The sequence below is a fragment of the Chelonia mydas genome, chromosome 6 (genome assembly GCF_015237465.2).
Source record: "Chelonia mydas isolate rCheMyd1 chromosome 6, rCheMyd1.pri.v2, whole genome shotgun sequence".
Taxonomy (NCBI): domain Eukaryota; kingdom Metazoa; phylum Chordata; order Testudines; family Cheloniidae; genus Chelonia; species Chelonia mydas.
The window spans coordinates 22,321,118-22,347,841 of record NC_051246.2 but is presented as its reverse complement, the minus strand read 5'-3'; the positions used below and the strand labels follow the sequence as shown (position 1 = coordinate 22,347,841).

The following is a 26,724-nucleotide window of genomic DNA, read 5'->3' as shown; positions in this document are numbered from 1 at the left end:
TATTTTCCATCTAAATTAATAGAACATGCCTCAGTATTCTGGTAATTCCACAGCAAGAGAGGGAGAGTGGAGCTAGAAGTTTAAATGGAGTTATTACTGCACAAAAATGAATAAAAATTAAAGTTATAATACAATATCACCTAGGTCTTAAACAGTGCTCTTCATCCATAGATCCTTTACAAAGGAGGTAAGTATCATTATCCCCATTTTAGAGAAGGGAACACTGAGACACAGACCGGAAATGACTTGCCAGTGGTGACCCTCTTGGTCGGTGGCAGAGCCACTTTATAAAACAAAAGTGATTGGGAGAAAATAAACTGCCAACTTGTTCTGTCATTGGAAACACAATTTCTGGTAACCTGAGGTGCAGGCTTAGTCCTGAAGCCTCCAGCAACAACACTAGACTGACTGCCTCTGAATTCCACACACGACACTACTACCCATTTGTTATCACTTAGCAGAGAAGCTGTGGGGATGAATGGGTTTCAGTACTTCTTAATTAAAAACATGTTCAAAATCTATATAATTTGAACCTACTACTTAAAATGTTAAGGCAAATATATGTTGTCATGGGGGTTTTTTTTGCACTAAATTAAATTTATAATGGTTAAATAAGACATGAACATAATACACACATATGGCCAGGATTCTGTGAACAGCTTCGTGCCTTCAACTCACGCTGAAGTCAATGGAAATTAAGGGTACTCAACATCTTATGAGATGAGGCTCATAAAGATAATTTCAAATAACCAAACATTTTTCATAAAAGCAATAGCAAAGTATATCCCCTTTGGTTCCATAAAACAACCCTTCTGCAAAAAAATCAGAAAAAATCGAAATATAATACTGTATTTTACACTGTAGATAGATAGAGAGATATTTTATGACTTGGTTCAAAAGAGTACCACGAGTTCAACTGAGAAAAAAAATATTTCTGAAATCTAGGCTTTTATATTCTGAACGTTCAAAAGTAAAATACATTCTTGTTTCTATATATTTTGAAACTATCTAAACATGATCTTTTTTTCAGTTTATAGTGTACTTAAAACTGTATGCATGACCAATCTATAGTTAAAATCACATATTATGATAAAAATTTGAGAGATCAGTTTGTTAATTTAAGGTACAGCTACACTACAATTGGAGATGTGATTGCAGCTTGTGTAGGCATACCAACATTACCTTTAATCTAGTGCAGCTAGAAATATTATCAAAGATGTAGCGGCATGAATCCGGGCACAAGGTGTACAAACCTGCCCAGACCCTTGAGTACATATTCACATAATTAGCCTGTGCAGGGGTGCAGCTTGTGTATCCCTTCACCAGCTGCAATCTTATCTCTGCTTGCAGTGTAGACATGTCCTAGTAGCTGGCTGCATTAGAGCCTGTGTGGAAGCTCAAGTACTGACAATGCCAAAGAGTCTGTGCTCTCCATTTCCAAACGTGGGTGAGAAACATTTAAAACAAGGTATGATTTAGGGCTGTCAATTAATTGCAGTTAACTCCTGCAATTAACTTAAAAAAATTAATTGTGATTAATCAAAATTTTAATCGCACTGTAAAACCACAGAATACCAATTGAAATTTATTAAATATTTTGGATGTTTTTCTACATTTTCATATATATTGTATTCTGTGTTGTACCTGAAATCGAAGTGTATATTATTTTTTATTACAAATATTTGCACTGTAAAAATGATAAACAAAAGAAATAGTATTTTTAAGTTCACCTCATACAGGTACTGTAGTGCAATCTCTTTGTCGTAAAAGTGCCATTTACAAATCTAGATTTTTTTTGTTACATAACTGCACTCAGAAACACAACAATGTAAAACTTCAGAGCCTAAAAGTCCACTCAGTCCTATTTCTTGTTTAGCCAATCGCTAAGACAAACAAATTTGTTTACATTTACAGGAGATAATGCTGCCCTCTTCTTATTTACAACGTCACCTGAATGTGAGAACAGGCATTTGCTTGGCACTTTTACAGCCAGCATTGCAGGGTATTTACATGCCAGATATGTTAAACATTTGTATGCCCCTTCATGCTTCGGCCACCATTTCAGAGGACATGCTTCCATGCTGATGACGCTCATTAAAAAAATGTGTTAATTAAATTTGTGACTGAACTCCTTGGTGGAGAATTGTATGTCCCCTTCTCTGTTTTACATGCATTCTGCCACATATTTCATGTTACAGCAGTCTCAGCTGTCCAGTGAGGAATTAATTTTGTTATGTGCACCAATATGGAGGTGATATGTGACACATCACCTCCATATTGGTGAACATAACAGAATTTATGTGGAGGTAGTGGGGCCGAGGGGTTTGGAGTGTGGGAGGGGGCTCAGGGCTGGGGCAGAGGGCTGGAATGGAGACTCCGGCTGGGGATGCGGGCTCTGGGGTGGGGCTGAGGATGAGGGGTTCAGGGCTGGGGCAGAGGTTTGGGATGTGCAGGGGGTCAGGGCTCTGGCTGGGGTTGCAGACTCAGGGGTGGGGCTGGGGATGAGGGGTTTGGGCTGCAGGCTGCCCCGGGACTACAGCGAGGAGAGAGGACTCCCCCCAGCTCTCTTTCCCCGCTACGGCAGCTCTGGGGCTGGTACTGCGGGATAGGTGCCTCTCCCCTGTCCATGGCAGATCCGGACTGAGACTGGGTTGGGGCCAGGGGAGGGGCACCTCTCCTCTGGCCACAGCAGGTCCGGACCGGGGCTGGGTTGGGGCTGTGGGATAGGCGCCTCTCCCCCAGCTGCGGCAGGTCCAGGCAGGGGCTGGGTTAGGGCCAGGGGAGGGGCACCTCTCCCTTGGCTGCAGCAGGACTGGGTTGGGGCCAGGGGAGGGACACCTCTCCCCCAGCCGTGGCAGGTCTGAGCAGGGGGTGGGTTGGGGCGCCTCTCCCCCTGGGTGCTGCAAGTCCAGGTAGGGGCTGGGTTGGGGGCGCCTCTCTCCTGGACGTGGCAGGTCCAGCCCCAGGCTGGGACCAGGGAAGAGACACCTCTCCCCCCAGCCGCAGCAGGTGCGGGGCTGGGCTGGGGTCAGCGGGGAGAGACAGCAGGTCCAGGGCTGGGGGAGAGGCATCTCTCTCCGCTGCAGCTCTCCGAGCCTGTGCAGTGCTTAATAGGCTGCTGCACCACTTGTTACCTAGCAGCTCTGTGTTCTTGGGGAACCAGGGCGCAGTGTCCAGCCTGTCTGACTCATGAAAGACCTTCTACCCCTCCAGCCTTTGCTTGAACCAAAACCGATCAGAAGAAAGACTTACAAAAGGCAGTGGGAGACACACCTAAACCCCTGGGATAAGGGTGACAGGATTAAGGAAACCCCCCTAGCTCCATTTGCATCAAAAATGAGACAAGCATACAGAATAGAGAACAGAGATTCCAAGGCAAGAACTGCACGGAACTCTGGGATCAGAAAAGCAGGGAAGCACTGCATGATGTGGGATCTCTGCTCCAGATGATAATGAACCCATGCTTGCACACACCCAGCTCAGTAATTGTCAGACCAATTCTAGTAATAAATCCTTTATTGGTATCCAAAATAGTGAAGCTCCCTAATTGCATTGTGAGTTCCCTCAAAAGACCACCACCGATAGCCAGAAATGATCATCTCCCATTGTCTAGCCTGAACAAAACAACTTTGGTATATTCCCTTGAGCCATCAGTTTACACATAAACAAATCTAGTGTTCTCCCTTGAACCATTGTTGTTTCTATACAAAACCCCCTACCCATACTCAAGAAAGTGTTCTGATGCCTGGATCCAAAATCTGCATCAGTTCCATTAGGAATTCATCTTCTCCTGACTGATCGTGCTGGGGGCCCTGTCTGTCTCCAGCACTCCGGACTCTCAGCTGTCATCACCATGTGGGACCCCCGATTGATTCAAGCTTCACAGAGTGGTGAGAATCCATCTCTCTCTCTCTCTCAAAGTATAACCTTAACCTGACTTGTGTGATCAGTTATAGTTTTCTAAACCTGACTTTTATAACTGAATTTAAGTTAGATTTAATATTATAACTGTTTTGTTTGTTTGGCTTCCCTATGGTTATTACCTGAGAATAAATAACTTTCATGATTAAGCTGGTTGCTTCTCTCTCTCCTCCTCATGGGTGTTTTTTTGGTTTCCTCATTCACTCTGCAGCAACGCTCCTCATACCTAAGCTAAAAGATCCCTGCAGCGCCCAAAAATCCTGTGGGGTTTGCTCATCAAGTGGGTTACTACCAGAACAACTGCAATATGAAACTGGGGATAGGGATGTGCTGAACCTGGGACATCTGAGGGTGACAGCCGGGAGGTGCTGTTTGACCCAGCCTGCTGTGTCCAAGGGCCTATGAGGGTGACAGCTTGGAAATGCTGTTCAACGCAGCCTACTGCGTCCAGAGACATATAAGGGGTCAGCTTGGGAGGGCTGATTAACCCGGCCCTCTCAGACGCGCTCTGTTAATGTGTGTGTCTGTGTGTTCATCTGATTCTGGGGCTTGAAGAACCCAGCCCCGGGGAACCTAGGTCCTGCAGGATAGCTCCACTGGGAGGGAACTTGCAGCAGGGAGAAGTACAGCTCCATATGAGAACACAAGTGACACAAGCAGTACATTGATAGAAGTACAGAAACCTCCCCCGAAGAGTAACCCTAATAAACGAGCATACCGCAAAGTAACGGGCAAAGCTGGTAACATGCCGCACGGCTATGCAGCTTAGTGGGAACTCAGATGATGACCCAGCACATGTTGTTCATTTAAAGAACACTTTTACTGCAAATTTCAAAAAACGCAAAGAAGGTACCAATGTGAGCTTTATAAAGATAGCTAGAGCACTCGACCCAAGATTTAAGAATCTGAAGTGCCTTCCAAAATCTGAGAGGGACGAGGTATGAAGCATGCTTTCAGAAGTGTTAAAAGAGCAACACTCCGATTCGGAAACTACAGAACCTGAACCACCAAAAAAGAAAATCAACCTTCTGCTGGTGGCATCTGACTCAAATAATGAAAATGAACATGCATCAGTCTGCACTGCTTTGGATTGTTATCGAGCAGAACCCATCACCAGCATGTCCCCTGGAATGTTGGTTGAAGCATGAAGGGACATATGAATCTTCACTGCATCTGGCATGTAAATATCTTGCAACGCCAACTACAACAGTGCCATGCAAATGCCTGTTCTCACTTTCAGGTGACATAAACAAGAAGCGGGCAGCGTTATCTCCTGAAAATGTAAACAAACTTGTTTGTCTGAGCGATTGGCTGACCAAGAAGTAGGACTGAGTGGACTTGCAGTCTCTAAAATTTTCCATTGTTTCATTTTTGAACGTAGTTTGTTTTATACATAATTCTACATTTGTAAGTTCAACTTTCATGATAAAGAGATTGCACTAAGTCCTTGTATTAGGTGAATTGAAAAATACTATTTCTTTTGTTTTTTTACAATGCAAATACTTGTAATCAAAAATAAATATAAGTGAGCACTGTACACTTTGTATTCTGCGTTGTAATTGAAACCAGTATATTTGAAAATGTAGAAAACATCCAAAATATTTAAATAAATGGTATTCTATTATTGTTTAACAGTGCGATTAATCGTGATTAATTTTTTTAATTGCGCAATCAATCGTGATTATTTTTTTTAATCGATTGGCAGCCCTAGTATAACGCAATGATAATTCATCATTTATTTATTAATCTGATAACCTAGAATGGTGTATAGGAAAAAGTAAATTCAGTACAATACAACAAAACCTACTTTAGGTCACAGTGCCCTTCTGAATTTTTGACTGAGACTAGAGATTTATCATAAAAGCCATTGACTACAATACGAAGGATAATAATCAATGCAAAGTGAAGAATGAAGATGTCTAAGTAAGATTACAGTTAGTTCCCCAAATTGATTGGTAGCAATCAATTTTTTACTGGCCTTATGCAATTTAAATATAATCATGATACAATTTCTGGAGAAAGCTTTGACAAGTGCATTTTTCTTTTTCTAAAGTTGATGCTTTTTTTTTTTTTTTGCAATTGAAAGGAATTTTAAACAATACACATTTATTTTCCCCCCAGTTATCCCTAAGTATGCCAGTGATCTTATAATGCATATACAGTCTGACTTTACCTTACTGTTGAGTATTCCCATTTTTGAGGTCACTGCTATACAAGATAGGTTTCAGAGTAGCAGCTGTGTTAGTCTGTATTCGCAAAAAGAAAAGGAGTACTTGTGGCACCTTAGAGACTAACCAATTTATTTGAGCATAAGCTTTCATGGTCCGTGTGTATAAAAACATCCTCACTGTATTTTCCACTTTATGCATCCGATGAAGTGAGTTGTAGCTCACGAAAGCTTATGCTCAAATAAATTGGTTAGTCTCTAAGGTGCCACAAGTACTACTTTTCTTTTTGCTACACAAGAGATATTTGGAAGAAAGAAAGTTATTTGGGGCACTCGTTCTCAACAGATCAGATGTTGTTCCCATTTGGAACATGATCTTATACAAAGACTGGGGAGACCTGCTCTTCGGTAAGGCTAATAATGTTATTTTCAGTCAAAGTCCAAACTAGTAGCAACAAATAGGGTCCATGCCATAAAAGAACTATGAAAAGAATTCTATATGAACAACAATGGCTTGCAATGAGTACAACTTGTAGGCTCTGAATCATTTAAACTTATCATGTTAAGAATTCTCCATCAAACCTTACCTCCCTCCCCCTTTACTTGCTTAGAATTGTCTGTTCCATTTCCTAAACCTACCCTTGGAAAAAAATTACCTGGGTTTGCTCTATATTATTTTTATATTTATTTGTTGTCTCTCCTTCCCCCTTTTACACAGACTACCCTCAAACCACCTCTTCACCTAACAGCATTACCTAACATCTTTCAGATGATGTCCCTAACCCACAAACTCCCACACACATGTGCTGCCCAGAGGATAGGGTTGGGACTCAGATAAAATTCCACTGATCAGTTATGGAGCATATCTTTTCATACTACTGCTGTCGAGGGCTGTGAAAATGCTGTCAAGAGTCTACCCAATTACTTAACTCCCTTTTCCACATCACCAATACCCATTAGTTAATTTCCTAATTCCACAAAACAACTCCTGTTACCCATGATATCATTGTGGCTCCTGAGGCTATAATGGCTAATTACCCTCAACACTTCTGCTGCAGTATCTTTGCTTACTAGAAGATTAATAAAAATATATTTAGACAGAAGAGCCTGGTAACTAGCCACTCTCATCTGAAGAGTGGCAGTGGAATAAGCCTTTTGGTCATGTAAGTCTAGTCTCTAAAATTCCTTATCCTTTGAGGTGGCTTTAGGATAGGATTGATGAGACTGCTTGTTAGCAGGTGTGACCACCAAGGAATCCGGAACTGGGTAGGATAGCTGAGATCTTGATGAGGGACTTGATATTGTCTGTCCCCTCACTTGGCTGTAGGAGGTAACGGCCAGGATCTCCGTGAGGGTTTTCACTGGTTCTAGTAAACCTTTGTTGATAGAAGGGCAACCCTTTCCAGGGCAGGAGTCTGCAAAATATCAAAGAAGGTGTGCAGGTTTTCTTGCATGATTTCTGCCTGTACTCCTAGGGAAGAAGCTACCCTCCTCATAGGGTCCTGAAAGAGCTTGAAGTCCTCTGAAAGTGGGGGAGGGGGAAGATGCTGATTCTGGAGTGACAGCTTCATCTGGAGATGATGATGAAATATGAGACAGTGGATTATGGGTTCCTCCATTAATTCTCTGTCCTCCAGAGGATCCAACACAATAGGTGCAGAGATGGCAGCAGGATCTTGGAAAGAGGTTTACTACACTGGGGAAGGAGGAGAATTTCTCCTAGAGTGTGACTATGATGGAGGTCTAGACTCTCTCAGAACAACCCAAGACCAGTAAGGCCATGGAGGATACTACATAGTCTGAACCATCCATGGTGGGGAACACCACACTGGAGCTTCCCTATAGGAAAACCAGTCCTGTTTTTTAGGTCTTGTAACCCTGGTACAAAACTGTAAGGTGGTCTAAAAGATCCTGAAGGTGATACAGGTTCCTTTATTTCAGAGTCTGACGAATAAATGTAGGTTTCTTCAGAACAGGAAGGAGCAGTCCCCATTGGAGTTCCCGGTGGTCTGGAAGATACACGGGGCTCCAATCAAACCGAGGGCCGGGGTAGTCAGAACATCAATGATGTGATTGGTGCTGGTGGTGCTGACATAATGGATCAGAGAGATGGAGCTGTCTGTGATGAGTTGATACACTGGAACAGATAAGTGTATTGGTGTCAAAGGGGCAACGGAGCAAAGTCAGCCTGGATCAGCTGGAAAGCAGAAGGGTGTAAGGGTGAAGACATCAGTTTAGACAGCCCGCAAGGAGCCGGAATTAACCGTACTGCCTCAGATGGAAATGGTGAGTATTTCAATTTGTGATGTCTTGAACAAGCATCGGAGAACTTACTAGAAGACTTTTTTGGAGAAATCCGAGACTTTGTGTGCTTGTCAGCATTGGAATGCCTGGAGCACTCCAAAGAGACTGATAGTGAAGAGTGACATTGCTCACCACACTTGTGCCTTGAATCAGAAGAAACTGGAGGAGTGCTCCTCATTGATTCCAAGTCCGCTGCCTTGTGGTCAGGGCTTGGTTCCAATGAGGGACGCATTGCCTCTTTCATAAGGAGAACTTTGAGACAGAAATCACTCTGTTTTTTAGTCCTGGTAGGGAAGGAGTTACAAATATGGCATCTGTCCCTCACATGGCCCTCACCAAGACAAATCAAGTACTCTTGTGGCTATCTGTAACAGAGATAACTGCCCTGTACATGGTACACTGCTTAAAACCTGGCTATTTTTTCATAATAAAATCCTCCAGGTAACTACTAAAAGTATAACTAACTAGCTTACTGACTACTACTAAATACAACTATAACAATATATACAAAATTTTAAAGATGCTGACTAACCGAAGCAAATGCTACAGGGCGCTCCACCTCGGGCCACAGACAGTGAGAAGGAACTGAGCGGGAGGCAACAGATGCACTCCTTTTATGCCCACACCTCAGAGCATGAACTGCCTAATGGTACTGCTGGAAAAAGTCTCTGACTCGAGTGCATTGGGCACACATACGCCTACAGTGGAATGTATATGTGTACAATCACTTGAAGGAAAACATCTCAATGTACAGTATCCAAAACCCATTTGTCTGTAATGACTGAAGACCACGAGCAGCAGAAAAGGGCTATGCAATTCCCCAAAAGGGGAGAATGAGAGTCTTGGGTCAGTTTCAACCTCTCAAAAGTCCCGTCAAAAGGGATTATTCTGAGAAGAAAACAGCTACATGAAGTCAGATGGAGCTGAAAGTTACCTGCCACCTCTGGAACCACTGTCTCTTTTTGGGAGGCTCAAAAGGCTGTTGGTGGAAGAAGAGCTAATTGCTGTGGTACATATGGGTGTTTCATGTGCTTCCTTTTAGGGGCCAGTGTGTAGATCCCAAGAGAATGCAGGGTAGCTCATGAATCTTTCAAAGTAAGAAGGGTCTCTTCAGACTTTAAGCAGACTAGCTCTGCCCCTACAAAAGGGAAGTCTTCCACTGGCACCAATATCTCATGGGGAAAGTCTGACCCCCCGCCCCCGAAACAACAATGACTTATTGTGACTGCTGTTGCCATCAATCTGGTGGTGGTGTCTGCTGCATTCACAACTGTCTGGAGGCCTGCTTTAGGCACTAGTTCACCTTCAGAACAAAGACCCAAGCTCTTCTTTCAAGTCTGTCAGAAGCTTGTCCATAAAGACTAGATTTTCTTGTAGTTCCTGAAAATCATTTCGGGCTGTCAAAGCCTGGTAATTGGTGACTCTGAATTGTAAGCTTGCCGATAAGTAAACGTTTCAACACAATAAATCTAGTCTCTTTAAATCTTTGTACCATGGTGTTTATATATTCTGGCAGGATTTCTTATTGGCTGCCTGTTAAGGTGCAGGAAATCCCTCCATGCTCCCACGTGGCCCAATGTGGTGCTACAGATGTGCCCCACCTTAATTTCCCTGAATGGAGTGGATATAGGTTAATTTAAACAGCCTGAGGAAGAAGAGGAAGAAGCCCACACATGCTAACAAAACAGTATGTCCTCTTTTAGTAAGACTTCAGGGGAGGAGTAATTTAAATTAGCAGTTCATAAAGTCCTCACCTCAGAACCCTGGTTCAGCTCCCATACTTAAAGTTCACAAACAAAGCCTCTGATTAGGCTGTTCTCTGTTAACCTGAGGGGAAAAAAACAACCACTCACAGCAGCTTGCATAGCTTCTACTTCCTTCTCTCTTGCTCAGCTTCCTCTTCCTGTTTATATCGCCCAGCCCTAAGGTGAGACATGGTCTTCTTGGTTACCCCCCATGCTGTTCTAGCTGTAGGCTCCAGACTGTTCCTTAAAGAGGTAGTACACTCCTTCACACCACCATCACCGCCAATGAGGAGGGCACCAGATGGGTATAGAAGAATTCAGCCCTTTTAGGTGGGACTTCGTATTTTTGTCCACCTTATGGGAAGTGGGGGGTCATTGTGGCTGGTGTTTACCACATCTCTTTTGCTGGATCCATAAACACTTCATTCACTGGTAAGGCAATGTTTCTCAGTGAGAAAGACTAGAGTATGTCCACTAAACCAAGACACAACATGAGATTAAATTAGCTAGGGACATAAAGGGTAACAAGAAAACATTTTACAAATACATTAGGAGCATGAGAAAGGCCAAGGACACAGTAGGCACATTACTCAGTGAGAAGGGAAACACAATAACAAAAAATGCAGCAATGGCTGAAGTGGTAAATGCCTTATTTGTTTCAGTTTTCACCAAAAAGGTTAGCAGTGATTGGACAACTAACATAGTGAACATCAGTGTAAATGTGGTAGGATCTGAGGCTAAATAGGGAAAGAACAATTTAAGAATTACTTAGACCAGGTCTACACTACAGACCTATATTGGTATAACTATGTCACTCAGGCGGGTGAAAAATCAATATCTCTGAGCAACATTGTTATACAGGCCTAACCCGCCCAGGTAGACTGCTCTATGTCGATGGGAGAGCTTCTCCTGTTGACGTAGCTGCTGCCTCTCAGGGAAGTTGATTAATTATGCCAATGGGAGAAGCTCTCCCATTGGCGTATTAGTGTCTTCACTAAAGCACTACAGCGGTGCAGCTGCACCAGTGCAGCTGCTCCGCTATAGTTGTACTTGAAGACAAGCCTTTAGACAAGCTAGATGTCTTCAAATTGGCAGGGCCTGACAAAATACATCCTAAAATACTCAAGGAACTGGCTGAAGAGATCTCTGAGCCATTCGCGATTATCTTTGAGAACTCGTGGAGAATGGGAGAGATTTAGTTGGAGTTGGTCCTGCTTTGAGCAGAGGGTTGGACTAGATGACCTCCTGAGGTTTCTTCCAACTCTAATCTTCTATGATTCTATCCCAGAGGACTGGAAAAGGGCAAATATAATACCTATCTATCTATAAAATGGAGAATAAGGACAACCCAGGGAATTATAGACCCATCAGCTTAACTTCAGTACCCGGAAAGATAATAGAGTAACTAATCAAATTGTAAGGACCTACAGTAACAGTCAACAGTAACAGTCAACATGGATTTGTCAAGAACAAATCATGTCAAACCAACCTAATATTCTTCTTTGACAGGGTAACAAGCCTTGTGGATAGGGGAGAAACAGTAGAAGTGATATATCTAAAATTTAGTAAGGTTTTTGAAACTCTCTCTCTGTGATGAAATGGGGATTTTCCCTTGTTATGTTGTATGTGAGTCTTACTGTTGAACCTATGTGAGTTTTACTGTTTTGCATGAATACTGTGTGTGCCTCCATTTCCCTGTGCACTGCACCACTACCTCGGTGGTGGGAATGGCGGTATGTGACTTTGGCTGAGACCTCTGGGGCAGGTGAGGCTGCTCCAGTTGCCTGCACCTATGCTATGACCGGTGCCCTTCGTAACCTGAGACCCAGGAGGGGGATGCAACCAGGTGACTCTTTGTCCGGGAAGTGAAACAAAGACAAGGAGGAGGAGCAACGGGGGTGTCAGAGGTCGGGTCACTGGAAGCTGGCAGTCTGCTCCGGGGGACTGGAAGAGGGGGAGTCCAGTACTTCTGGCCCAGCACTCCCCAAGATGGACTTGGCTGAAAGTCACTGATTTCTGTGCTAACCAGATCTGTTCTACGCTGTGCTCCTGTCTAATAATGAAACCTTCTGTTCTACATGCTGGCCGAGAATCACTGCTGACTGCGGAGCTGGGGTGCAGGGCCCTCTGTCTTCCCCACAAGCCCCGCCCAGGCAGACTCACTGCGGGAAGCGCACGGTGTGGAAGGGGATACTGAATGCTCCGAGGTCAAACCCAGGAAGGTTGAAGCTGTGTAAGCTTCTTGCCCTGGCGACAGTATGCTCAGGGAGAGGAGGCTTGCTCCCCCAGAGTCCTGGCTGGCTTCATACAGAGTAGTTCCAGAGCATCGCCCTGGTGACTCCGTGATAACCACATGATTTTCTTATAAGCAAACTAGGGAAATACAATCTAGATGAACCTACTATAACACAACTGGTTGGAAAAGCATACTCAGAGAGCAGTTATCAATAGTTCATGGTCAAGCTGGAAGGGCATATTGAGTGGGGTCCCACAGGGATCTCTCCAGGGTCTGGCTCTATTCACTGTCTTCATCATTGATTTGGATAATGGCATAGAGGGTATACTTATAAAGTTTTAGGATGGTACCAAACTGGGAGGGATTACAAGCACTTTGGAGGACAGGGTTAGAATTCAAAATGATCTTGACAAACTAGAGAAATGATTTGAAATAAATATGATGAAATTCAATAAGGACAAATACAAAGTACCACTCTTAGGAAGGAATAATCAACTGCATACATACAAAATGGGAAATGACTGCCTAGAAAGCAGTACTGCAGAAGAAGATCTAGGGGTTATAGTGGATCACCAACTAAATATGAGTCAACAATGTAATACTATTGCAAAATAAAAAAAAGTGAACATCATTATGGGATATATTAGCAGAAGTGCTGCAAACAAGACAAGAGAAGTAATTCTTCCACTCTACTCAATACTGATCAGGCCTCAGCTAGAGCACTGTGCAGTGCTGGGCACCACATTTTGGGAAAGATGTGGACAAACTGCAGAAAATCCAGAGGAGAGTAACAAAAATGATTAAAGGTCTAGAAATTATGACCTGTGAGAAAAAATTGGATTTGTTTTACCTAAAGAAGCAAAGACTGAAGGGGGACATGGCAAGAGTCTTCAAGTACTTAAAAAATTGTTATAAAGAGGACGATGATAAATTGTTCTCCTTAACTGCTGAGAAGAGGACAAGAAGTAATAGGCTTAAATTGCAGCAAGGGAGTTTTAGGTTAGACAGTGTAAAGGTAGCTAAGCACTGGAACAAATTATCTAAGGATGTTGTGGATTCGCTGTCATTAGAGGTTTTTAAGAACAGGTCATACAAAAACCTGTCAGGGATGGTCTAGATAAAACTTAGTCCTGCCTTAGTGCAGGGGACTGGACTTCATGATCTATTAAGGTCCCTTCCAGTCCTACATGTCTATGATTCTCAAACTAAAGAGCAATTGCACTGATCATTACACTAATAAAATCTAAAATACTTCCTGTGAGATTCCTTTATTAGGTTCAGAGGAAAGGTATCCTGAAAGTGAATCCCGAGGAAGCTTATAGGCTTGATACTAAGAGTTACTACTGTATATAGGAATAATTTTTATGTATTTATTTATTTTTTAAGGAACCTGCTGAGACTTCTTAGATCAGGGGTGGGCAAACTTTTTGGCCCAAGAGCCACATCTGGGCATAGAAATTGTATGGTGGGCCGTGAATGCTCACAAAACTGGGGTTGGGGTGTGGGAGGGGGTGAGGGCTCTGGTTGGGGGGTGCGGGCTCCGGGGTGGGGCCAGAAATGAGTTCAGGGTGCAGGAGGGGGCTCTGAGCTAGGTGGTAGCGTGCGGGGTGAAGGCTCCGGCTGGGAGTGCGGACTCTGGGGTATAGGAGGGTGCTCCGGGCTGGGACCGAAGGGTTCAGAGTGTTGGAGGGGGATCAGGGTTGGGACAGGGGATTGGGGGGTGGGGGGTTGGCTCGGGGGTGCAGGCTTGGGGCAGCGCTTACCTCAAGCAGCTCCCGGAAGCAGCGGCATGTCCCCCCTCTGGCTCCTACGTGGAGGCATGGCCAGGCGCCTCTGCTGCGGGCTGCCCTGTCTGCAGGCACCGCCCCTGCAGCTCCCATTGGCTGCCAGTCCCAGCCAATGGGAGCTGCGGGGGCTGCACTTGGGGTTGGGGCAGCACGCAGAGCAGAGCCCCCTGGCTACCCCTATGTGTAGGAGCTGGAGGAGAAACATGCCGCTGCTTCCAGGAGCCACGCAGAGCAGCCCCTGACCCTGGTCTCCGGCTGGAGCACCGGAGCAGGGCAAGTCCCAGACCCCGCTCCCCAGCAGGAGCTCAAGGGCCGGATTAAAATGGCTGGCAGTCTGAATCTGGCCCGTGGGCCATAGTTTGGCTACCCTGTCTTAGATCAAGAATCTGCAAAAGTTCCCAACATTTCTTTGCATGAGAAAATACATAAGACAAAACTCCCTGACCTTATGAGAGGATGGAACATGTTCTTTTATTTGCCAAACCTTGTGGAGGCAACTTCTGCCTCAGTAAATTCTCATGAGAAGATTTCCCTGAAAAAGGAAGTGGCGATGAGAGGATATCATAATGACATACTAAAGGATGTAGCCCTTCTCTATAATTTTAAGGACACAGTGTTATAAGTTGATTTAAAAAAACACATTATGATTTTTACATACAATGTTTAGAGGCTAAGGAAATTCTAGAGAGCATTTTAAGATTGCTCATTTGGTCAGATTTAAAGACCTCAGCAGTGGAGGAGCTCCTCAACCCTCAGGTGGAAAGGTGGCACAAGCTATATACCCCTTAGAAGAGTACTCCTTACCCAAGAACAGTTAGTATTAACTTCTAAGTAAGCAGAAAACCCCTGACTTCTAAAAGGGAATAATATCAAGACCCGCAGTTGTAAGATTTGTTGGCAGATGGAAAAAATAGGAATTTAACATGTAGAACCTCTTGCCTCTTTATAACCTCCACATCAGTAAGCATGTATTGAAGTGCACAGTCTCAATAAGACAAACTGCTATTAATTATTCCACAGTTCACGTGGCGGGTACACAATTCCAAGATCTAGGAAGACAATATAATTAAGGTGAACTTTGAACATTTTCAAATAGAGTTTAAAAGGATAACTCCAGCATTTTACTTCCCTTGAGACTACCAACTGTAAATTTCACAATACATTTTGAGCAGTAAACATAACTTACCTTTGTCATTCCGGAAATAATTAGGTGGATTCCTTGTGGCATTTCATGTTCCTCACATATAACGTCTCCATAGTCATAACAAAGGAGCCTTGCTTTTTTCTAAAAATCACAAGAAGTAGATTCATTGTAAGTTTAAACAAAACAGTACAGAATGTATGGCATCTACCACACTTCTGAGCATTCAATGACTAAACAACAAACATAATAGTAATGATGGATTTTTAGATTTTATTAGAATGTTTCAGAGTACAGTTGATTTTTTTTTTCCAAACAATCACAAAACAAATAATGCAGGCCAACACTGTGGTAACATTTATTGTCATTACATTGCTACTTCCCTTCAGGAAAGTAATGACAGAGGCCAAAACATGACAAATATTGGTCGTGATTATTTAAAGGAAGATGGTAGTTATATTCCAAAATAATTTTATCTTAATCATAGAAAGCACCAAAAAATCAACACATCTTTTTTATTATGTTTTTATGTTGCTAGAGGGTTATATAAGGCATAAGGGGAACACTTGAAGCGTAACAGATCTCTCATTAAGAACCCTATTTTCAAAGTAAAAAATCAAGTTACTTTTATACGGTTAATTTTAGGGTCACAGGATACTCATACCAAAGAAAAAAGTACATTTTAGTTTAAAGTGCATGATGGTATTGCTATTGCCAGTTTCCAGTGCAATAGCAACTTGTGCATATTTTTCAGAGTGGAGGATTTTTTCCAAGCAAATTAGAGTTCTGAATGAGTTTATTCTGAAACATTGAACAAAGGTCACTGACAAAAAATAGCTTCGATAGCATCTACATTCATTCAACTTTTCACTCCAAATCCTGTTCTTTATACTGAACAGACATTATTCCACTAAACTAAGTTCTTGGTAAACACAGAACAAATTGTATTTGGTATAACATTTGAACATTTTGAAGTTATAAATAAACAAACAAATGGTTTGCTTGATGAAATGAAAAACTGGAACACTTCAGGTGCCCTGAAAGAAATTCTTGGGACGCTGGGGCTTCATGACTGTCCTGGTTAACTCAGGTTGTATGATCACCCTATCTTTTACATTTTCATCAGTTTATAATTTTTAGACAATCCTTATGAATGCTGAATGGGTGTTGATGGTATGTATGGGGGAACATTTTGTTTGGAACTTTTCTGGCATACTCAGCTCAGAAGCAGTCGCTGTAATCTGCACTCTTTACAAGTAAAAATAAAAAAATGTGCACCAAAGGAAACTGACTGTCATATAAAAGTTTCCATTTTAACCCTGAGAAGTGTTTTGTCCCAAGAGTTCTAAGTTGGGAACTGCCATATCCTTGAAAGGGTTCTAAATTGTGAGAACTCAAATATAACTAGATTCCATCCCCCTCCTTTAATAGCAAGAGCATTCCTTCCCTATCCTCTCTATACTATGTCTCTTCCAACTTCCTCATCCTCTCCTAACCCTCCAATGAGCACTGGACAATCCTGCCCCCTTTTCAGTAAGCCAGCCACCCCATGCTGCTGACACATCTCCTTGTTACCTTCCTGGATGCTCTCTGAACACCATATCAGTTTCTCCAAATCCTGTCTTTCCCCTGTATTGGTTCTCAACACGAGGAAGAAGCGAGGCATAGGCAAAAGTGGGAAACAGGGCACAATAGGAGAACTGGAGAATCACTCTACGATAAGCGTTCTGAAAATTTTCAGTGTGGACACACCTTAATAGAGGGATTGTTTCATGGACACATTTCCCACTTATTCACAATCACATAAAACCCCTGTGGCAACTAAAGCATTTGTTTATATGGAAAAGTAAAAAGAAAAGGAGTACTTGTGGCACCTTAGAGACTAACCAATTTATTTGAGCATAAGCTTTCGTGAGCTACAGATCACTTCATCGGATTCATCATTGCATCCGATGAAGTGAGCTGGTGGCACCTTAGAGACTAACCAATTTATTTGAGCATAAGCTTTCGTGAGCTACAGATCACTTCATCGGATTCATCATTGCATCCGATGAAGTGAGCTGTAGCTCACGAAAGCTTATGCTCAAATAAATTGGTTAGTCTCTAAGGTGCCACAAGTACTCCTTTTGTTTTTGCGAATACAGATTAACACGGCTGCTACTCTGAAACCATGGAAAAGTAAGTTAAAGTAAGACAGCATTTAGGTATTTTAGCTGTCTTTAATACAATATGTGGTCATCTGTAGGAGTAGCTGGAAATAAGGAGAAGCGCCACCTTGTGACTTGCCAGCTTCCCATAGACTTCCAACAAATTTAAGAGCTGCTGCACAAGACAAGAATATAATGCCATTGTTCTTTGAGTTAAAATGAGAGCTGTTTATTTTCAGTGCACGTGTTTAGCAAAAAATGGTTCTTTATCTTACAGTAACTATGGTTCTTCAAGATGTGTTGGCCATGTGAATTCCTTTCTTGGTGTACATGCATCCTATGTGTGCAAGATTGGATTCTTTTGGGCAGTAGTATCGGGCTGGGGCCATGCCTGCTAGATGTCCTCTCACCCCATACTCAAGGGCATAACGTGCCCCACTCACTTCCTTCAACAATAAAGTATACCAGAAGAGGAGGACTCTGTAGTAGTGGGGGAGGAAGAGGATGGGTTGTGGAATCCATGTGTACAACACATTTCAAAGAGCCACAGTTACTATAAGGTAGGTAACCATTATTTCTTCTGTGAGTGATTATCACAAATTGAGACAGTTTATACCAATTCAGGTAATTGTGTTTGGAGAGGAGGTTTTAGTAGTTAGCCATGTACATTTGGAGGCTGGCAAATGAAAATAATTTCCACCTGAATAGATAAGCATTTTTCAGGTCTTTCTCCATGGGTGTAGATTTGGGAGGTTCCTGCCACTTCAACTTCTCCTGGTCCATGGCTACTACAAATGACCCGGATACTGGGTGAAGGGACTTGGTACCTTGTATCAGTTCTCCTGGAGGTGCTGAGTACTGAAGTCAGTGCTGAGAGAAAGTGGTCAGCAGATTTAGTGGGTACCACTGGTGTTCTCTTGATAGCTGGTACTGGGCACCAGAGGAAATCTTTTTAGGCCGTTGGCCCTTTGATACTGGAGTCCAAGATAAGTCGGATGTTTGATGATTTGTGTCTTGACTTGGCAGGTACCAGAGAAGGTGTCCTACACCTCTGCTCAAGGCTGGAGCACTGCTCCTTTCTACCTCTATTAGAGGTAACTGAGGCCAAAATGAAGGCAGATGATTGGGGCCTCTTGGTGAGTATAGCCCAAGAGCTCAGGTGGAATATCAGCTCACCAGGGTGCTCATGGAGAGGGACTGACTGGAAGCCTGAGGTTTAGCTATGTCCTTCCTTCCAGTGTCTGAGGAAGCTTGCATTGAGTGCTCCAGGAGAATAATTTTAGGTGGGCTTCTCTAGCTTTCTGAGTTCACTTAGAGAAGGAGCAATATATGGAATATTGCTCAGGAATCTATCCCTCTCCTAGGCAAAAAAGGGGGGGCCAACAGGGTGTCTCTCATTAAGTGACATTTACTAAAGCTTCACAAGAGAGCAGGCTTTGAATACAGGGGATTTCAGTTCTGCGATTTTGCTAAAGCCCCTGAATGGGGAACGAAAGGTATGGGGGTCTAGTCTAAATCTAAATATCTGACTATAATTTTTTGGGGGGCGAGCAGTTGTGCCAATGGGTAAAAACACTAATATACACTACTATCTAACTAGCAACTAACTAGCTATTCTAAAGACTAAGTAACACTAATTGTAGCACAGTGCACAAAGGTGCACATGGACAATACTGAGGTTCAGTTTTCCTGCCATGGGTGGTAAGAAGGAAATGAGGTACAACTGGGCTTGCTTTCCCCTTTATGTCCTTGGTTAGGGGACACAAAGGCACTTAGGATGCAATCGCAGGCCAATGGACACTACTGGCCAAAAGAATCTGATTTTGCAGATTGGGTGTACTAGTACCAAGAGTGGAGTCCAAATGGCCAATCACTCTAAGAACAATAATTATTTCTCCTATGCACCGCTGAGGGCAGGATATAATAGTTTCTTTTTCTATAGCATCAGTTTGAAAAGTTTCATTCTTGTATTCATTATAATATATTGAATATAACTGCCTACAAGACTGATTTGAGAGACCACATTTTCAAACATACATGCAGTAAGTGTGCCTAGAAAAATGCAAGCACACCACAATTTCCTACAATTTTGATAGACTGGATAATTGCCATAGTAAGAGGCAGTTGAACATACAACTACCTATTTTTATAAGTTAGTTCTCATTTATATGTGCAAATACAATAGACTGGTGGTGCAAGTTCCATGCATTCATGTTTGAAAATTTTTCCCAAGAAAAGGTGAAGCAAAGCAGGACAAAAGAGAGTTAGTGTATGGATATAAAAGGTGCTTGATGCCTGTTGCCACCTCAGTTCCTTCCAACCACAGCAGTGAAAGCAAACGAACCTCTCCAGATCTCCTAGCAGTCTTCCTGGCATCTGATGCACATGTTCATTGTCTGAAGTGCTTAGGGGAGGAATCAATCCCCGGTGTGACGTTATTGACATAAACTGTGACTGTATAGATCATTGTTGCAACCAGGGTCCTATGGTTGCACCAGTTCTTGTATAGAGTAGGCCAAGTGGGATGTCTATGGAAAGGTTGTAGTTTGATGGTTAAGATTACGCTGTCTGTATGTATATCATTTTTGTATTTGAAGTTATGAATATTGGCTACGTATTTGTTTGATTCTAAGTAGCCTCAGTGAAGCATTTGATCAGCTTCTTGAGAAAGGACTATTCTCAGTAAGTGCCCAATCAAGAAACAGTTAACTGACAATGGACTTTGGGAGACGTCAGTCCACATCTGAGCTTTCCTGGGAACGTTCAAACTAACATGTAAACAATGGCATTGGCCTGCAAAAAGCTGAATCATCCATAGACATGTGACTTGCCCAGGTGGCTACAGACTCCATCTTGTTGTTCTGATTTTGCACAGGAGAACAAAGGGGTTTCCACCCACAAGAGAGAGAATATAAAAGGCGCTGGAAGCCCCTCCATTTTGTCTTCAGCTGGCTCAAAAGATAGCCTCTCCACCCTAAAGAGATGCCTGAAAGAAACTGGAACAAAGAACAGTAACTACAGGGGTGTGAGTGATTGCTGGACCCAGACTAGGAAGGAGCCTAGTCTGTGAAAGAAGCTTATTGGAACATCTCTGAGGGCGAGATTTACCTGCATTTAGTTTCTGCTGTATTAGGTTTAGATTTGTGTGTTTTTGTTTTATTTTGCTTGGTAATTTACTTTGTTCTGTCTGTTACTACTTGGAACCACTTAAATTTTACTTTTTATATTTAATAAAATCACTTTTTGCTTATTATTTAACCCAAAGTAATTAATTAACCAAGTAATTAATACCTGGGGGAACAAACATATCTATCAGTGTTATAGAGGGCGAACAATTTATGAGTTTACCCTGTATAAGCTTTATACAGAGTAAAACAGATTTATTTGGGGTTTGGATCCCATTGGGAACTGGGTATCTGGGTGCTAGAGACAGGAGCACTTCCTAGGCCATCTTCAGCTAAGTCTGCAGCGTTTGGGGGACGTGGTTGAGAGCTGGGTCTGTGTTTGTAGCAGGCTAGCATGTCTGGCTCAACAAGACAGGGTACTGAAGTCCCAAGCTGCCAGGGGAAAAGAGCTCAGAGGTAATCTCAGCACATCAGGTGGCAGTCCCAAGGGGATTTCTTTGACCGAACCTGTCACACCCTGCACATTGTGCTATCTGTAGAATTCACACCTCGGGTCCGCAAAGAGAGACAAAATGGACCTCAGGCCCTTCTATTACAAAAGGTCTTGTTAGTCAAGCCTCTTTGATCTGATAGTTCTAAAGGATGCTGCTGCACTGGTCAGTGTAAGTTCCAAGAGTGGGAATATGCAGGGGACACTCAAAGAACATTTTTGTAATTTTTTTTACACTTAAACTGAGGCAGGAGTGCAGGGTCACTCCTTACAGAGTAGAGATATTGGCTCTCCCCATGCCAAACCTTCACCTTATATTATTATTACATAGCACAAGTCTCCCTAACATCTGCCTTCGCACCACCAGTACCAGAAAGGAGCACCATGTGGAGCCAAAGGAAAGGAGAACCAGCCATGTCTTTGGAGAGGCAGTGAGAAGGGATGTGAAGGGGCTGGGAAAGTCAGCAGGGATGTGTGTCAAATTGGAGGGGAAAGTGGTGATGTACTAGGCATGGTAGGAGCCATCCATATGCCCCATATGATGTCCCCATGTTCCACAGAAGGTGTTCAACTTTCCCAACAGAGGATAAAACAAAGGAACTAATATGTGACTATGGAATTTTAAGAGCAGTGAGAGCAGAAGGCAATATACGTGCGACGTCATCTTCTAGTGAGATCTCCTGACACAAGTGCACAGTTCTTCTCATGCCACTTACTCATTTCAACTAATAGAACTGCAGCATGCAAATTGGCCAGAGAGGGAGTGTTATGATTGGTTACCTCTGAAGTCACAATGTCTCAATTTAAGAATGAGCTGAACTATTGAGCTGGCCCTGTCTATAATCATAACAATTCAATACACTGATTATTAATAATTTAGTTGAATTAGAACCTAATTTCTTCAGATATACATGAAATTGCAATGGCATTAAATATAAGAAAAGTTCAAAGAGTCTGGTTTATTCCATTATTAACATCATTTGGGCCAAAAGAAAGATCTGACAAGTGCTAAATTTCTTAAAAGGGCCCATTTTAAAATTATGTTTTAAGTCAAACTAATTAAGAGATTTACTTGTAAATTCTCAGAAAATAAATTTAATATTCAAAGAATAAGTGTGGTAAATTTGGGGAGGATATGCTCCATCCTTCATACATAACAGAGGTTGAATCCCTTCTTTAAGTGCCGAAACCAAGACAGCCATAACTATACAGTCAATATAAGCACCTCCATAATATTTGCTTTTTGAAAACAGAACATTATAAAGGATCTGGAACCATGTGAGAAAGCTAGACATTACCTGGATGAACTCAATTTGGTTCTTTTCATTTTCTAACCAACTGATACTGTGTAAAAGCTCCTCTGCAGTAGGTGGTGCAATAGTAGTTGGAAGAGTTCCAAGGTTTTTTTTTTTTTTCAGAATCATCTAAACAAGGGAAAAAGGAACCCATATGTAATCTACATGCATTAATTTCTCTTTGTTCTGAAGATAAACCCTTTAAGCGTGGATTATTCCTTACTGAACCTCTTCATTTTGAAACATTTTTCCCCCCTGTATAAGCCTCCATGTTATTCTGCCTTTTCTTAAATAGCTTTTAATATAGTACCAATACTTAGACCCCAAAACTTCAAAGATTTCCACACATGCTTAACTTTCCACACTATGAGTAGTCCCATTGAATTAAGTCTTTTCAGGACTGGGGCCCTACTTTGGCCTGGGGGGTTAACAACTGATATTTTCCACCAGTTCATCATTTAAGTGGACTGGCTGATGGAGTGGGAAAGGACTGGTTAAGGTCAAAGGCTTAAATCATCCAAGCATGTCATAATACAGCTCTGCCACTGTTCTGCTGAATGACCCTGGACAAGTCATTTCACCGATCTATGCCTCTGTTTCCCCATTTATAAAATGGAGATAATGACAAGTTACTTACTGTGTACAGTAACGGGAGTTCTTTAAGATATGTCGCCACATGCACTTTCTACTATTAGTGTGCAAATGCCTCTCTGCACTCGAGTTTGGAGTCTTTTGGCCAGAAATGTCTGCATGGTATGCATGGGCCCTGCAGCTCTTTGTGCTCCTCAGCAAGTGCATAGAAGAGCAGAGTGAGCCAGCTGTCTTCAATTTCCTCTCAACCACAGAATCCCAGGTTTGTTTGTTTTTCCTCCCCAGGGAACTTTGAGGCAGAAGGGATGGAGGACAGGTCGTGGAGTGTGCAGTTGGACAACACATCTCAAAGAATTACAGTTACTGTGCAAGGTTAGTAATTTCTCTTTCTCCTTTGAATTATTCTCCATATGAACATTCCAGTGTTGGTGACTCCCAAGCAGTTGACCTGTACATTGGAGGTGGGAGCTTGGAGTTAAAAATTAATGACTGGAGCACAGCCTTGCCAAATGCGGCATCTGACCTGGAGGCTTTGGTAAGTGCACAATGCTTAGTGAATGTATGAATAGCTCTCCAGGTCACTGTCTTGCATATAACTGGGATAGATATATTCTTTAGTGCGGCTATGGAGGCTACTTGAGCTCTCAGTAGAATCAGCTTTAATGACAGTAGATGGGTCCTTTTTTGTAGTCGCATACCAAGTCTTCACACAGTCTGATCCAATTCAATAAATGTTGGGAGGATATGGCTTTGCCTTTCATCCTCTCTACAATAGCCACAAACAATATGTTTACACTGTACACTAAGCCCGGGCTCTGATTCAAGTTTGAGCCCAAGCCCTCCATCCATCCACACACAAGTCCATCAGATTTGGGTCAGCAAACCTTTAGGATCTGGGTCCTTGGACCCTGTTAGGGGACTGCATCAGAGCCTAATCCCACTCTGACTCAGGTGCAAGCCTTGTCATTTTTCAGTGTGGATATAGCTCAAGCTGCAGACTCAAGTCAGGTAGTTGTGTAATGCAGTATGCATACAGCTGAGACCCAGGTCCAGCAACTGTAAACCTAGGTTTACAATATAGTGTGGATGCTCAAATGGAGGCTTGGAAATACTGAGTCCACAAGCTCAGGTCTGGCAGACGCGGGGTTTACAATGCAGTGTAGATGTACTCAAAGAGTTTTGGTGAAGATCTGCAGGTTTGTTCTTTGGAGGTAGAATGCCAGGGTTCTTCTGAAATCCAAAGTATGAAGAGCTTCCTCTGTTTTATTAGAGAGATCTATGGAAGAACACAGGTAAGTGGATTTGTTGATTCAGATGGAATTCCGTGACCTTTGATAAAAACTTGAGGTACGTTCTTAACAAAATCTTGTCTGGGTAGAAAAATATACAGGGAGGATCAGCCATCAGTGCTTACATCTCTCCTACCCTCCTTGCTGTGATAATTGCTACCGAGAAGGATGTTTTCAGTGACAAGTATGGAAAAGAACTTTTAGCCATCAGTTAAAAGCTAGGGCCCATGAGCACTGAGAGAACCAGGTTGAGATTGCATGGAGGGATAGGGTCCTTGATAAATGGAAACACTCTTATTAGGCCCTTTAGAAATGTTATGACTGTTGGGTGAGAAAAAGATAGATTGACCCTCTATGCATAGATGACGTGCTGAGATTGCTGTCATGTGTACGTTTACTTAGCTCAATGACAGGATAGAGTGTTTCAGTTCTAACAAGTAGTCTAGAATTGTCAGTATTGACTTCCTGAGGGTTCAGTGATTTCTGATGACACCAGTGAGAAAACCTTGTCCATTTTGCCTGGTAAGGTTATTTCAGAGTCCTTTCCACTGTTAACTAGGTGGCCTAGAACAGGAGGGGAACAGTCATTTTCACTCAACATCCATCCAAGAGCCAGGCAGTATGATGAAGGGAATTCAGGGCTGGGTGTAGGATCTTCCCCTTGACAGATGATAATAGGTCTGTTAAAGGAGGTAGAGCCCTGGGTTGGGAAGCTGAGAACCTCAGGATGTTGGGTTTCACGACCGGGGCTTGAGTGGTCAGACCTACTGGTCGGAGCAGCGACTGTCATGCCTAGTGGTCAGAGAGTGGTGGTCAGAAACCAGGAATAGCACTGAAGATCAGAGCCAGAGTCAGTAAACAGTAGTCACAGCCATGGGTCAGAAGTCCAAGAGCAAGCTGAGGGGCAGGCTTGTCATTACAACTGGCAGGGATATTCATCTTGTTGTAAGGACAGTTCCTGGAACTCCTCCTGGGCCTACATATGGTGCCTTAACTCATGAGGACTTCTCTGGACTTCTCTGGGGGAAGCTGGATCCTTGTAGCCATGATAACCTGCGCATCACCAAAGCCATGGGAACAAGAGGCAGTATCTGCTGAGTCTAATGCAGCTTACAGTCCAGTTTTAGCTAACAAATGCCTGCAGCAACCAAGGATGAGAACTCATCGCTGGAGCCTGACAGCAACTTGTCATTGAAGACCAAGAGTTATCCAAAGATATGGAAATTACATCTTGCCATCAGAGGTTGACAATTAGCTAGCAGAAATTGGAGGCTTGCAGAAAAATAGTATTTTCTGCCGAATAAATCTCATCTCTTCAGCTTCTTTTCTTTTGGTGGTGTTCTCTTCTGTCTCACTTCTGGGTGGAACTTGGTATTTTCTGTCCACCTTTCTAGACATGGATATACTTGTAACTGGGGTCTCTCATAGCAACTGGAACAGATCCATCAATTATAGGCAAGCTTAGCCTATCTAGAGAGGTAGACAGCAAAAATCCGTAAGTTTGTGGGTGGATTATTGGACCTCTTCCAAGGGTTGGAGTGCTGCTGCTATTCTTTTCAGGTGGTCTTAAAAATCCTTTAAATCATCCAATTGTGGGGCCATGGGAGGCACCACTTACTCATCTGAAAGTGATAAGATGGCTGGTCCTGCAGGGTCTACTGGGAGAAGTGTGGTTTCCTCTTCCTCATGATTACGGGAGACCTGAGCTGGTAGACATTTAGTTGCCACCTGAGTAGCTGTAGCCATGGCTGAAGGAGTTTTAGGCATGTGTTGGGAATCTTGTCTCCCTTGCGATGACCAAGGTCCCCAATAAGGCCACACAGGCATAGAGGTGTATAGAGCTTGAGACCACACTGTAGGGAACCATGGTACTGGGAACCTCATCATTCCCATTCATCTATCCCTTGAATAGTTCCTGAGGCTTCTATGGGAGGTAGAGGATGGACCCCAAGGGAAGTGGTACCAGGGGGGTCACAGCTGGGCCAATAAGGGTGCCTCCGCTGCCTGTCTGGGCTCCTGAGAGGCAATGTTTGTTAGGGCTATGTCCTGGGACTCCCCTGAGTCAGATGATGGTTTCATTGGAAATGGCGGGACCATTGGTACCAGAAGTCACTGGTCTGATGGGTGGGGAAGGGGCCTCTGCTGCAGCAGGAGCAATGATTCATCCTTAGGTACGGGGACGACCCAAAGAATGGACGGGCCCGAGAGAAGTGGAGACTGTAGGTAAGGCAGAAACACCTCCTCCAGTGTTATGAACTTCTATGTATATCCCGGGGCTTGTGGGGTGCCCATTGAGACTCTGGAAGATCCCGGTTCAGAAGTCAGAGCCAGCCAGTCTACATACCGGCGAGGCAGCACTGATGGAGCACCTGGAGCCACACTTGTAGCTGGGCACTCCAAGTGTCCTGGTATCAAGGTCATTGGCAGTATCAACGGATCCTACTTCTTCTTTGCCTTAAGCTCCAGGGCCCATGCAAGACATTTCA

At 43.1% G+C, this 26,724-nt stretch overlaps 1 protein-coding gene across 1 annotated transcript in view; it reads right to left on the bottom strand.

The window, feature by feature from the left end:
• Nucleotides 1-26,724, bottom strand: part of LOC114018710 (sodium/hydrogen exchanger 10) — a 304,510-nt gene that overhangs the window by 70,176 nt on the left and 207,610 nt on the right. The window contains exons 20-21 of the mRNA XM_043548755.1: nt 22,362-22,487; nt 15,347-15,445 (exon numbers count right to left, since the gene is read on the bottom strand). Of these exons, the coding sequence (XP_043404690.1) occupies nt 15,347-15,445; nt 22,362-22,487 (225 nt within the window). The remainder of the gene's footprint in view (nt 1-15,346; nt 15,446-22,361; nt 22,488-26,724) is intronic.